This window comes from Heterocephalus glaber, unplaced genomic scaffold (genome assembly GCF_053883595.1).
Source record: "Heterocephalus glaber isolate CG9 unplaced genomic scaffold, H.glaber_assembly_v1.0 deba00000546, whole genome shotgun sequence".
NCBI classification, from domain to species: Eukaryota; Metazoa; Chordata; class Mammalia; order Rodentia; family Bathyergidae; genus Heterocephalus; species Heterocephalus glaber.
The window spans coordinates 11,940,900-11,954,997 of record NW_028258147.1 but is presented as its reverse complement, the minus strand read 5'-3'; the positions used below and the strand labels follow the sequence as shown (position 1 = coordinate 11,954,997).

Sequence of the window (14,098 nt, the reverse complement as noted above, 5' to 3'; positions counted from 1 at the left end):
ACTCAGTGTTACAGAAAATTAAATTCAGAACAAACAGTAGGTAGAGTTTGCATACCTGAAGATTTTTTTAATTAAAACTTTACAGTTGTTATTCACTTGATACTTCTTTTTTCACATTTTAAAGAAAAAAGTTCATCTTTTCCTACATTCAGATGAAACTATATTAATAAGGCATCATAAATCCTTTGGAATATGTAGTTTATTCATTTTGTAGCATAAATCTAAACAGATATTTGACTCCATCATCTATAGTATTTTTCTGCTTACTTTTAGGAGACTGCTGTGATGCTGAGTGTATCATGTGTGGCCCATGGGTAGCATGGTTAGAAGTGCTGCTGCTCTTTGTCACAGTCACTCAGTCAGTCCTCAAGCCAGCAGTGCCTCTGATAATCAAGAACCAGCCTTTCCACATTTTCTGGGCTGCCCCGACAATGTACTGTAAGAAATCCTTCAAAGTAGACATGAATCTTCAAGTATTTAACATTATGACAAATCCTTTAGAGACTCAGAGTGGATCATCGATTGGCATCTTTTATCCAAATGAATTGGACTATTACCCTTATTTCTCTCAAGATGGAAAAGCATTCAATGGTGGAATACCACAGAGTATAAACCTTTCTGCTCACCTTAGGAAAACTACTGCTGATATTGCAAGAACTCTCCCTTGGTGGCAATCGGAAGGACTTGTTATTGCCTGGGAAAGTTGGAAACTCCAATGGGTTAGAAACTGGGGGAGCAGAATAATATATAAAAACCACTCCTTAGTCTCCACAAGATACCACCATCCTGACTGGTCAGAAACAAAACTGAAAACAGTTCCCCAACTCGAATTTGAAAATGCTGGAAGGAATTTCATGAATGTCACTCTCACTCTGGCTTTAGAAATGAGACCAAAATACTTATGGGGCTTTTATCTCTATCCAGATTGCTATAATTATGATTACAGAATAAATCAGGTGTTTTACACAGGTAATTGCCTAAATGAAGACGTTTTCCTCAATGATCAACTCTTATGGCTGTGGAAAAAAAGCACAGCACTTTATCTTTCAATATATTTGGAAAAAATATTGAAGTCGAGTTTAAATGCATTGAAATTTGTTCATTATCAAGTTCGAGAAGCCATGAGAATTGCTGAAATGGCTAGACCTGACTATGTTTTACCAGTTTTTGTTTTTTCCAGGCCATTTTATTTGAATAGTGTTGAAACTTTGTCAGAGGTAAGTCACTCACATTTAAAAAAATAAATATTTAGTAGAAAGATATAAAAAGTCTAGAAAGAAATGTCTTACAAAACCTATTTCCCCTTAGTAAAAGAATGCTATTAATATAATTAATATAATATAGTAATTATATAATATCATTACATTAATATAATAGAATAGTATTCTATTATGAAAGGTATGTATTCAAATATCAATCTAATTCTGAAACAATCTTACTGGCAATTAGATGTGTACTTAGACATTTTGGTTGATGATTTTTTTTTTTTGGTACCGGGATCAAACTCAGGTCCTTGCACTTGCGCAGCAGGTGGCGAAACCACTGAGCTAAATCCCGGCCCTGGTTGATGATTTTTACCAACTCAGAACTCATGGATTTCCTGCAGAAGAATTGTTAACCTGGAGTCAAATAATGTAATCAATTGATTAATTTTAACCAGGGAGAGATTTCTTGATATGAAAGCATGGCACTAATTTTCCAATTCAGACATGTAAAATGGAGCTTACAATAAATTATTAAGCAAGTATGTTTTTCCTTTTATTGCATTTTTCTGTTTTAATTTATTATGTTACCTAAAAAAATAGCACGGACTCTACTGATTATTTCTTAAAGAGCCTACAATATGATCTAGTAGTGTCCAGGGATTAAAAGTGGTTTATAGGAGCTGGGGATTTACCTCAGTGGTTCCACCACCTGCCTTGCAAGCGCAGGGTCCTGAGTTCAATCCCTGGCACCAAAAAAAAAAAAAAAAAAAGAAAGAAACAAAAAAAATGTGGTTTATATACATAGATCCTGTCTTCAGACTGGGCACAAAGCAGGAGGCAAAGAGATATGTGGAGTTGAACTTGTTTGGAAGATAACGAGTTCACAGACTCAGGAAGTGCTCACGCTTTAGCTATATTGTTACGTTATGGAAAGGATGCAATCATTAGATGGATGGCTACATAAGAAAACCTTTGAATTTCCATTCATACTTGTGCCAACAATTCTGTTATTGCTCTACTCACACCAGAAATGGGGATGTTGGATAGACAACCCACAGTTCACTTTCTTAGACCACTTATGTTTCAGATAAGGGCATTTCAAAGCAATAGTAGTTCTTCCTAAATGATTTCAGAATGAAATCTATTGGCCTGAATATTATTGAATAGATTGTTTTTAATCTTCGGAAAATTGCTAAATAATGAAGTATTTATCCAATAAGCTTAGGAGAAAAAGAATGATAACATCGCAGCAATTATTAAAGAAATCTTAGCAGTATCCAATCTAATGTCAACTCATGTATGAATCCTCTTTAATCTGCCCTCTCTTTTAGCACTTTTTCATGAGACATTTTTGGTATCAGAAGAAAAATTACATTTTTGGACAGTACTATTTTCTAGGAAGTTTTTAAGCATGTTGAGTCTACTTTGCCTCTGAATAATTTCATACCACTAGTTCTAATTCTACCTTCTGGTGCATCATAGAATAAATTAAAACCTCCTTTGAAAAACCAGTTCTCTGAATAATCTAAGACATTAGTCATGCCTTCCACAGATTTCTCACTAAGGTATTCTTCAAGTGAATGATCTCTCAAATCATGTCATTTTTCAAGTGCTTTTGGGAAAAAGACTAGGGTGTATTTCTTCATTCAAAATTATTTATTGAATGCCTACAATGTATTAGAAATGTTAATGCTAACAGTAGAAAATAATAATGATTCATCTAGTCAGATAGTTTACATTGATAGAAAATGGCCACATTTTCATGAATGCCTTAATAGCTTTACCATTCTTTGTACTACTACATTTTTGAAGTAGATTATGAGTTATCATCTTTGAATTCTACTTCATAAAGCAATAGACAACATACTCATTAAAAATATAGAATTACTTGAGCATTGCATTAAAATATTTTCATGAATTTCTATATCCTTTCACTGTTTATAAATCTACAAACATTGATTTTTTTCTCACTAATTGTCTAAGACTAATTGTCTAATGTAAAATTTCAATGCATTTAAAATATTCAACTCTCCTGGTCTTTTCTTTCAGAAGTGTCTCAAGTTAAATATGAGATTTAATTTACATTTAAGGAATATCATACAGTACTAGTTAGTACAATGAAAGAATAATTTCCATTTTTCTTGTGTTAGACAAATTGTAGAACACGAGTAATAGTATAGCTTAGCATCCTCAATTGGAAAATACAAAATCTAATATCCCCCAAATCTGAAAATTTTTGAGCACTGACATGATGGCACAAGTTGAAAGTCCCACACCTGAGTGCAAGTTGCAGTTAAAATACAGGTGCATTAAAAATATTGGACAAAGTTATCTTTAGCCTTATATGCATACATATAAGGTTTATATGAGATAGAAATAAATTTTATATTTATACTTGAATCTTCTTATGATTTATATTTAAAATATTTTCCAAAAGTTTCATGTGTTCAAAAGATGACTGGATTATTGGGGCAATACTCATCAGCATATTCACTCACTGATGAGAGTTCAGAACCTGAATATTCTTTTAGGAGGTGGGGCTTGTTGTAGTTGGGTCATTGTGGGTGTGACCTGGAAGGGTGTATTCTTATCCCCAGCTCTTTCCCTCTCCCTCTTGGCTTCCTGGGTGCCATGGGTTGAGCACTTTTTCCTGTGCCATGCCCCTCTGCCATCCTGTTTCTGCCTTGGACCCAGCCAACCATGGGCTTAAACGGCGAGCCAAAATAAACCTCTCTTTTTTAAATTGTGGATGTCAGATATTTTTGTCCCAGGATTGGTAAAGTGAGGTCACATAAATAGAGGTCTCATCCTCACAGCACCTCACTATATATATGCAGATATTTCAGTCTGAAAAAAATATGAAATTCTGAACACATTTGATCCCATGGATTTCAGATAGGGCTACTCAACCATTGGTACTAGAATTTTCTCTAAAGTAGGAAAACTTTGTGATGGCATTGCCATTTACTCATTCCAGTCTTTGAACCCTTCACTTTTGCACTGAATTTCTAACACTGCTTAGGGGAGGAAAGAATGCAGATTATAACCTCTTTAGTGTCTAATCTACTTTGTTGTTCAACAGGAGAGTCACCTGGATGTCTCCTTTATCTCCTTTTCATTATTTCTTAGGTAATTAAGAATTATCCAGCTCAATTTCCAAATCTCTCTATTTTGTCCGCTCTTTGTAAAACTGACATTGCCTTTTGTGGGGCCTTATCATTCCTTTTTGTTCCTTAAATTCTTTTATTGGTACATTTTAGATATACAATGCATTTACATTTATCTTTGGGTGCTTGTACCTGTACATGATGTATCTTGGTTCTCATTTTTTCCCCATTACTTGTGTGCCCTTCATTCCTAAACCCTTCCCTATTTACATACTTTGTTTTCATTTTTTTCTTCTCTCATAATTTTTCCTTTCCATTCTTTCCTTTCTCCTTCCCCTCCCACCACCTCTACCCCTTTGGACCTTTTCCTATTTCAAAGTATCAATTATTAGTTATTAAACCTTTTAGTCCTTATTTACACTCTCAGTTTCTCACACCAGAGAAACTATTCAGTATTTACACATGCGTGTCCTATTTATTTCACTTAAGAGTATGGCCTCAATATGCATCCATTTAGCTATAAATGACTCCAGTTCCTCATTCTTTATGGCTGAGTAGTACTCCATTTTACAAAAAAAAAACCCCACATCTTCTTTATCCAGTTTCCAGTTGATGGGCACTTGGGCTGTTTCCAAGCTTTAGCTATTACAAACTTGTGCCACAATAAACATGGGCACACATATATCTCTGTGGTATGATTCTTTTAATTCTTTTGGGAAAATACCCAGCAGGGAAATAGCTGGGTCAAATGGGACCTCCAGCCCTAGTTCTTTGAGGTATCTCCACACTGATTTCCATAGTGGTTGCACCAGTCTGCATTTCTTATTGCACAGATTCTATCATCTCCCAGCTGGTGCCCCTGACTATACCATCTTGGCCTTTCTTTACAATGCATGGATTATACAACCACCAAAAGTGGCTTTTAAAGTTGCAAATTTATATCTTCTAAATGCTGAATTGTATTTGGATTCTGCTTATAAACAAGGACTTATATACTTTCACTTCTCCCCCCAACCCCATGTGCTTTACCACAATAAGTAACTGACTGTTCTCTGCATGGACCATGTTCTTGCCTTCCTATGGGCCCCTGCTCTTGGTCTTCCTTCTGGAAATGAAACTCATTCTCAAAGATCCTTTTGAAATTTCACATGTTCAAGGAACACTTCCCAAACTCTTTCATGTAGAATTAAACATTTCTTCAAATCTTCATATGATTTGTGGGTGCTACTAATATAGATAACAGTTTATTATGTCATACTCACTTGTTTTTAATGTCTGTTTCAGGCATCATTTTAAAGAATTACCACTGGAATGGGAATTGAAATATTTTTCGTTTTTATATCCTCAGTGTCTAGAATGTTGTCTGAAATATAGTAAGTATTTATCATATAAACTACAAAGGCAAGGCAGTGTAGCCTTTTCCAAGTCTCCTGGTCTTTTGCTTTAGAAACAAGGATAAAATTATTGTGTTCTTAACCACAGTTGAAGAGGTTGAGTCTTATTGAATTATCAATAGCTAAATTTTGTTTAGCATAAACTGCTCCTGGTGCTTCTCTTTTCTAGGAGGACTTAGTACATACAATTGATGAAAGTGCTGCATTAGGGGCAGCAGGAATAATATTGTGGGGAGGATATGAATATACTTCATCAAAGGTAAGCAATTATTTCCATCAGCATCTTGAGTATTTTTTAGAGAGTGACTTTTAAAACGATTCACATCAGGGTCAAACAATTGCTGATTTTCTGCTCTCTTGACTTTATTTTTTTATGTTTGCAGTACCTGATATTTACATTCCTTGTGTGCAATTGGTACATGTACATAACACATCTTAATTTCTTCTTTCATCTTTTTTCCTTCCTCTCCCTCCTCCTCCCTCCATGTCTTGATTTCTTCACATATGAGAAAAATCTGTCTCCCTACTTTCTATCTTACATTTTGTTCTTTATTTATAATTTGAGTTTCTCATATGAGACAGCATGTGGTATTTAAGTATGCATGTGATTTATATTACCTAACATTATGGTCTCAAGGTGCATCCATTTTCCTAGAAATAACTCAGGTTTATCACTCTTTATTGCAAAATATTACTCCATAGTGTGTAAATATGTACCACATTTTCTTTACCCATGAAGTTAAGAAGGTATATGGATTAACAATATTTAGCACCTACTTTGTATCAGCCACGGTGATTAGAAGAAGTTTGGAAAAAGAAGAATCTTCAATCAGGTAGCCCAAAGTGAGAAACTGATTATTATATCCTAAGGGTGTATTTTGGGCATGTTAATTCACTTGACCCTCAGCTTCTTTATTTAAAAATTATACTAGAATTAAACCTATATACAATAATTTTAGTAGATAAAAATCATGATTTATGTGGCAAAGAAAAAAGAATACACAATTTTTAAAATATTCCATCCACATTAAGAAGGATAGGTTTTTAAAAAATTATTCTTTATTTTATCCATTACTTATAAGAGAAATACATGTGGGAGAAAAATATTCCTGTATATTCAACTATGCCATACAGCAGCTTTTCTACAATGTTAAGAACACTTATTAACTTTAGCTTTTTAAAAATATTAACCATCCTAACTGGTGTGAGTGAAATTACGTTGTAGTTCTGGTTTACATTTCCCTGATAATTAATGATGGTAAATACCTTTTTGTGAATCTGTTGGCTATTTATAGGTCTTCTCTGGGGAAATGTTTGTTCAAGTCCTTAGCTTATTTTTATTGAATTATTTTTATATCTGTTTTTGTTTGCTTTTTTCAATTGATTTACTATAATAGTCCTAATACATTTAAAAAATTAATCCCTTATCAGATATTTTCTTTACAAATATTTTCTATTACTCTAAGGCTTTGCTTTTACTGTTTCCTTTATTTTTCCTTTTCTGTGAAGAAGCATTTTAATTTGATATAATGCCACTTGTTCATTTCTGCTTTTGTTACCTGTGCTTTTGTGTTGTATTTTTAAAAAGTACTTGCCAAGATTGATATCTAGAATATTTAAACCTATTTTTGTTTATCTAGGAGTTTTATAATTTGTGGCTTATATGCTTAAATCTTTAATCCATTTTGAGTTGACTTTTTGTGTGTGTTGTAGGAGGTCTAATTTCATTTGGATTACTTTCCTTGAGGGTTTGTCCTTTCCCTATCAAGTATTTTTGACACCTTATTAAAAATCAGTTGACCATATATATGTGGGCTTATTTTTGAACTTTTTTGTTCCTTTCATCTATATTTCTTCTTTATTGCAGTATCATAGACTTTTAAAAATAATTTGAATCAGGAAATATGAGACCCCCAGCTGTATTCTTTCTGAAGATTATTTTAGCTATTCTGGGCCTTGTGGTTTTATATGGATTTTAGTATTATTTTTGTTCTAATTCTGTAAAAAAAATACAGTCAGGATAATGAAGACGGCATTGAATCTACAGATCGCTTCAGATAGCATACACATTTTTAACAATACCATCTTCTAATCCATGAAAATTACCTATCTTTCCATTTATATTCAGTGTACAAATATTTTGTCTTCTTGGATAAATGTATTACTATGTATTTTATTCTTTTCTGTTTGTTTGTTTATTTGTTTGTTTGGAGTCAGGTTCTTATTATCTTCTAAGATGACCTTGAACTCGCAATGTAACTAGCCCGGGTTGGCCTCAACTGTGCAATCCACCTGCCTCACCCACCCAGTCTGTTGGGATTACAGACATGCAATACTAGTTGGCTTATTTTATTCTTTTTGCTGGTATTATTCTCAAATTTTCTCAATTGCCTTTTTGAATAGTTCAATATTAGTGTTTAGAAACTCAGCTGATTTCTGAATGGTGATTTTGTATACCAAAACTATACTGAATTTATTATTTCTGACTTTGTGACTATGTATTAGTGAAGTCTTTATGGTTTTTTACATATAGGACTGTGTCATCTACAAACAGGAATAATTTTACTTTATTTTCTTCAATTTCAATTCATTTTGTCTTTTTTTCTTGTTTAATTGCTTTGGCTAGGACTTCTAGTTCCATGTTGATAGAAACAAACATCCTTGTCTTGTTCTTGGTCTTAAAAAGAGTTCAGCTTTTCACCATTAACATGGATGTTAGCTATGGGATTGTTATATGTGGCCTTCAGGATGCTGAGACACTTTTTCTTTTTACCTAGTGTGTTGAGAGTTTTTGTCATGGAAGTGCTGAATAAATGATTTTAGAGAAAATAAATGAACAGATCAGGCAATTCTTTTGGATAAAGGTTCATCATTAGAAGTTAAAAGTGGATAGATACACTGGAGTTCAGGAGTGTTTGACATAATGGATGAAATATGACTTGTTAAACTCTAGGAAATTGGTAGCCAGTGCTCTTCACCGAAGCAGGTAGCAACTAAGACAGAGCTTCCAGGAAAAGAAAAGTGACAGAAGATACAGAGAATTGGAGCAGTAGGAAGCACAGAGGAAAGCATAAGTAGGAACACCACATCTTACTACTCCATCCACAAGCAATGAACCTTACTGATAGCTGAGTGGGAGTCCAAGTGAAAGGCCATGCCAGAATGCCATGTTTCTGAATGTTTCTTCTCTAATGATTGAATTTCCTGGTTAAGAAAGTTATGCATGACTAAACATTTAATGTCACTAATTACTTTGGCTGTGTCCATAAGTTTTAATGCTTAGTATTATAATTTTTGTAATTTGTTTAAAATTATACTTGAATTTTTTCTTTGATCAAATTATTACTTGGGAGAGTATTTTAATCTGTATTTGGGCTGGGGTATGGTGAAGCACCTGCCTGGCAAGTGTGAGGCCCTGAGTACCAAAGTACCAAAAAAAACTGTACAAAACTAGGATATATATTATTGTTATTATATATTTATATATATAGATATCCAGATTTAGAAAAGATTGTGGGAGACTAGTTGAGAAGCTATTGGAACAATCCAGGTCAGAGCTGGTCATGATCTTACCCAGAATAGTAAGTAGCACATTAACCAGAGTAGTGGCAAGGGCTGAATTCTGAATATAGTTTGTAGACAGACTGAGAAGAACTTTCTGATGTATTAAATCTGAGAGGAGAAAAGAGTAAAGAATGACTCCAGAGTTTTGTTCCTGGGGCACCTGAGAGAGGGAGTTGGTATATAGTGAAGATATTCTTGAAGCTAAGTGAAGAAAGTGTTCAAGAGGTAGACCTGGGATAGAACAGAGGATGCCCAAGTTGAACGTGATTGTATTTGCCTGTGTTCTTATTTCTATTAATTACTATTTTCCCAATCTCTTTTTCTTTTTCTTTCTTTCTTTCTTTCTTTCTTTCTTTCTTTCTTTCTTTCTTTCTTTCTTTCTTTCTTCTTTCTTTCTTTCCTCCTTCCTTCCCCTCTTTTGCTCCCTTTTCCAATTCCTTTATTTCCATTATTTGATTATTTCATTTTAGTCTATATTTCTTTCTCAAAAACATCCTCAGATTCTTCAAACAAGAAGTCTTGTCCTGACTAGAAATCAGCATGTGTTCCTAAATATGGTTTAAGGCTGGCGAATGAATGTGTTTGGAACAAATGATACCGCTCACAGGATTTGCAGAACTTGCTATTATCCAAAGTGCTGCCTTGTTCAATTATTTGACATTATGAGATTTATCCTATCTTATGATTTTCCATTTGAATTTCCCAGACTTTTCATAGGTGGATTCATAGGCCTGGGGCCTTATTTCCTCTCATTAAGAAAATAACCCATAGTTCTGAATTAACTGGCTTTTAATTATGAAGTAGTATTATTGTTGATAGAATGATAGAAATCCTAATGGAAAACTTAACTTATTAATGGATCTACTCGGTTTCCATCATGGTCCTTTTATATGGATCAAGGCCAATATATATCATGATTCCTGCTAGACTCTTATGGGTCAGCTAATGATATTACTTCAATTAGCCCTGTCCTTGCAAGTAGCACAGTGTGACCATCAATAAGGAGAAATGTACCTTACTGTTGAATCCCACAATGTGGCTATATCAATACTCAATGGCCAATTTAAAGGAAGATATACTTACTTATAGTCATTGGATCCTCGGTCCCAGTACAAGTGACTTGGGCATTTGGTTTTATATAATGATCTTTTATATTCTACCTCCTATGGACTGACTGAAAGATAAAGTATAGTGCATTTATATTATAAAATGAAAAATATATTTATATGAGTTATATAAAATATGTATCAGTATTTAAAATTTTTAAAGGATATGTGTTTAAAAAGCAACTTGCAGTAAAAATGTAGCCCATACAATATGCACAAAACCACAAAACAGTACTACATATTGTTTAAAATCATAAACATGCACACACACATATATCCAGTAAAGTTATAAAACATAAATGGGAAGACTAGCCACCTACTTTGCATGCATTATTATCTCTGCAGAGGTAAGGAAGAGAATACTTGACAGTGTTAGAAAAATCCAATCTAATGTCAACATATATTTTTTACAGCACTGAATATGTTTTATAAGTAAAATTAAAAATTTAAAATCATATTTAAAGTGTTAGTAGAAATATCTACATCTATTAGGGAATAGTCTATAGGGGAAAATGTAGCATCATTGTTCCCTGGACAGAATATGAAATCAGGTTGAGTCATAGTCTTTCGAGTCTAAGGCATAGTTTATCACACACAAACCTTATCCTCATTTAAATGATTAACCTACTAAAATCCTCCCTAACCTTACCATTATACAACTTCAGGGATTAATATTGCCTGGATAACAGAATCACATTTTGAGTGTGCTCTAAGTAGATTTCTATTTTTCCTACAGGAAACTTGCTTATCTGTGCAACAATCTGTTCCAGGAATATTGGGTCCCTATGTCATGAATGTGACATCTGCAGCCCAGCTCTGTAGTCAAAGTCTATGTAGCGACCATGGAAGATGTGTTCGAAAAACACCTTCATCCTCCTTTTATTTGCATGTGCCTGAAAGCAGCAGTAAAATATATATCTCAAACAAGAGCATAAGGTTTGTCATTTCTGAAAAAAAGTAAACTGAAGACAATAAAAGGCATGAAGGATGGATTCATGTGTCACTGCTATTATGGCTGACACAGAGAGTCTTGTCACCATTACTCATCAGATCTCTTGAGTTGGAACAACAAGACTCCTATTGCTAACTTTAATTTATCAGTTTTTCTTGACATTACCATATCTGTGATTCTGCTGAATATATTTTTTTACTCCATACTACAAGGTCAATTTTTCCTTGAAATACTGAAGAGTAGAAAATGTCGACTTTCTTTAACTTCAAGCCTTTTTTGAAATATTGGCTTTAAAGTAAAAAAAATTTAAAACAGGAGTTGATTTCATTCATTGATACAGCAATTACTTGTTGGATGTTTACTTTATATTCAGCAACAGGGATGCAAATGTGAATAGATCTGTTCTCTAGGAGCCTCAATTCTTGCCTGAAAATGAACAATAATAAATAACCAAATACCTATATGTCTGATGGTGATAAGTGCTGTGGAAAATAGTAAAGGAAAATAAAGGAATTAAGGAGGATGAGAAAGCACTGGAAATTTTATACAGGACAGTCAAATGTGCCTCTCTAATGAGGTGACCAGCAGACAGGAGGAGCAAATCAAGAAAATGTCCAAGAAAATCATTCTTGAAAAAAAAAATAGGAAATCAAAAATAACTGTTCACACTCCAGTGACCCCAGGATACCAAATTATAGAGACAAACGGTCTCTGGTAATTAATGCTCCAGGGCTTAACTTTATCTAAAGTATCTTGGACGTTCATTTGGCTATCATCAATATAAGAAGACAAATTCTATTAAAATCCCACATAATTGAATTTACATGGGCAATTCTTTTATTTGATAATTTTGGTTTAGTTAAATTATACTGTATCCAAGCAATTATTGGTTCTCAGTAGATGGCAATTAATTTGAAAAATTCATGTAGTCACTTCACCTGTTCTAGTTATAATCTAAATCATTGTTAACAAAGACTCAAAGGAGATTATAATACTCCAAATACTACTTGTATTCTTAAGTTAGGAAAGATATTTTCTTGTCTGACACCTTCCAAATATTACATTTTTATATGTATTCCATCTTAGCATACATATAGAAGTTTAGTAGGCAGATCACACTTAGATTTCTACTTTGATTCATTTGTTCACTCATTCATTTCAGGGAAAAGTAAAAGTTAAAGAGGTGATGAAATGTAATAAGCTAAATTGAGGACTACTTGATAAATTTCCCTATTTTATTGGTATACTGTTGCACCAAGTTTGTTGTTATAGGAATTAGATTTTTATGATTAGGCACAAAGTGTTTTTATAGCTATTATAGCTGGTACTAAGCCATTATGTCAATCATTATATCACCATTCTGATAGTCAATGTATTTCAATAAAGTAGTAAAAGGCAAATATTATTCAATATTATCACCATTTTAAGATGAAGAAAATAAGATATGGAGAGAATGAAAAATTGTGCTCAATTTTGCCCCATTAATACATCAAATCAATAAATACATCAAAGATAGAACATGCATCAGTTCATTGTTTAAACTTACAGTGTCTCCAAAATAACCATGTCAGAAGGATTGAGGTAGGTTAAACAAAAGCAGAGAACATATAATAGATTCACAGAGGAAAATAGGAAATATCCCGGTATTATCATCCAAGATAATCATTTCACTTTTCCTAAATAAGAAAATATCAAATTACACTTCACTTGTGCTTAATAGAAGGCAAAATAAACTAACATGCAAGGAACCACCTTATATCTAATAATAGATTTTTCAGATTTTGTTTGTAAATTTAAAAATATGCTCAAGTTAAGAACAGGTTTTTGTTGTAATTTATTTTTTCATGCATGAGTTTAGGTTTCCAGATGATACATTCAGCCAATGGTTTCATAAAACTGAGAAGTTACTAGGTAAAACCTAAAGACAAATATACATATCTTTATATTTTCTGAAAGGAAAAGTCACAATTTAAATTATCTGAAGGTTAAGGTAATTTTCCAGGAGAAATTAACAAAGGGCTCATCTATAAGTAATATATCTTAATATTTCAAATAACTTTAGTAAATGACCCATATCTTCTAAGATGATAAGTAGTACTTGTTAGAAGCCTAAAGAAAGCAGAACACTACCCTGAATTACCTAACCAAGGACAATGGGGCTATCGTTTAGGGCAGCATTGTTTCTTACTTCCTATTAATTGTTCAAAAAGAAACACTCTTTATTGGAATAAAAACTTTTATGTCAGGTACTCATTTTTCCCAGTCAATGTTGTTTCATATGACTTTTTGGGTTTTCTTTTGGTACCAGGAATCGAACTCAGGACCGTGTGCTTGTGAGGCAGGCAGTGGAACCATTGAGCTAAATCTCTGGTCCTGTTTTATATAACTTTTTTTTAAATTCAGAAAATGTATGTCATGTATGTCATCTCACAAGCCAGAATATTACAATCATACTTTTTGTTCCTTATTAAACTAGTGTCATATTTATTTTTTAAATTAACTTTATTGGTACATTTAAGGTATACAATATAATGGCATTCATCATTGGAAATTTGCACCTTAACATATTCCACTTTGGTTCTTATTTTTTCCCATTCCCCTGCACTCCCCTCCAACCCTCCAACCCTCCCTATCTACAAAGATTTTGTTTCCATTTTTTTTCTCATATTAATTCCATTCCCTTCTTTCTTTTCCCCTACCACACCCACTTCCCCTTCCCTTTGCAACTTTTCTTCATTTTTCACATTATCTATTATACCTTTTAGTTCTT

General features: G+C 33.2%; 1 protein-coding gene across 1 annotated transcript; it reads left to right on the top strand.

Annotated features, from left to right (window-relative positions):
* Positions 1-299: 299 nt before the first annotated feature.
* LOC101723647 (hyaluronidase Ccc Hy-4-like) lies at positions 300-11,564 on the top strand. The gene is given in 5 exon segments (XM_013076477.2): positions 300-1,217; positions 5,876-5,965; positions 11,113-11,325; positions 11,327-11,515; positions 11,517-11,564. Coding segments are annotated over 5 exon segments (1,458 nt in total).
* Positions 11,565-14,098: the final 2,534 nt, after the last annotated feature.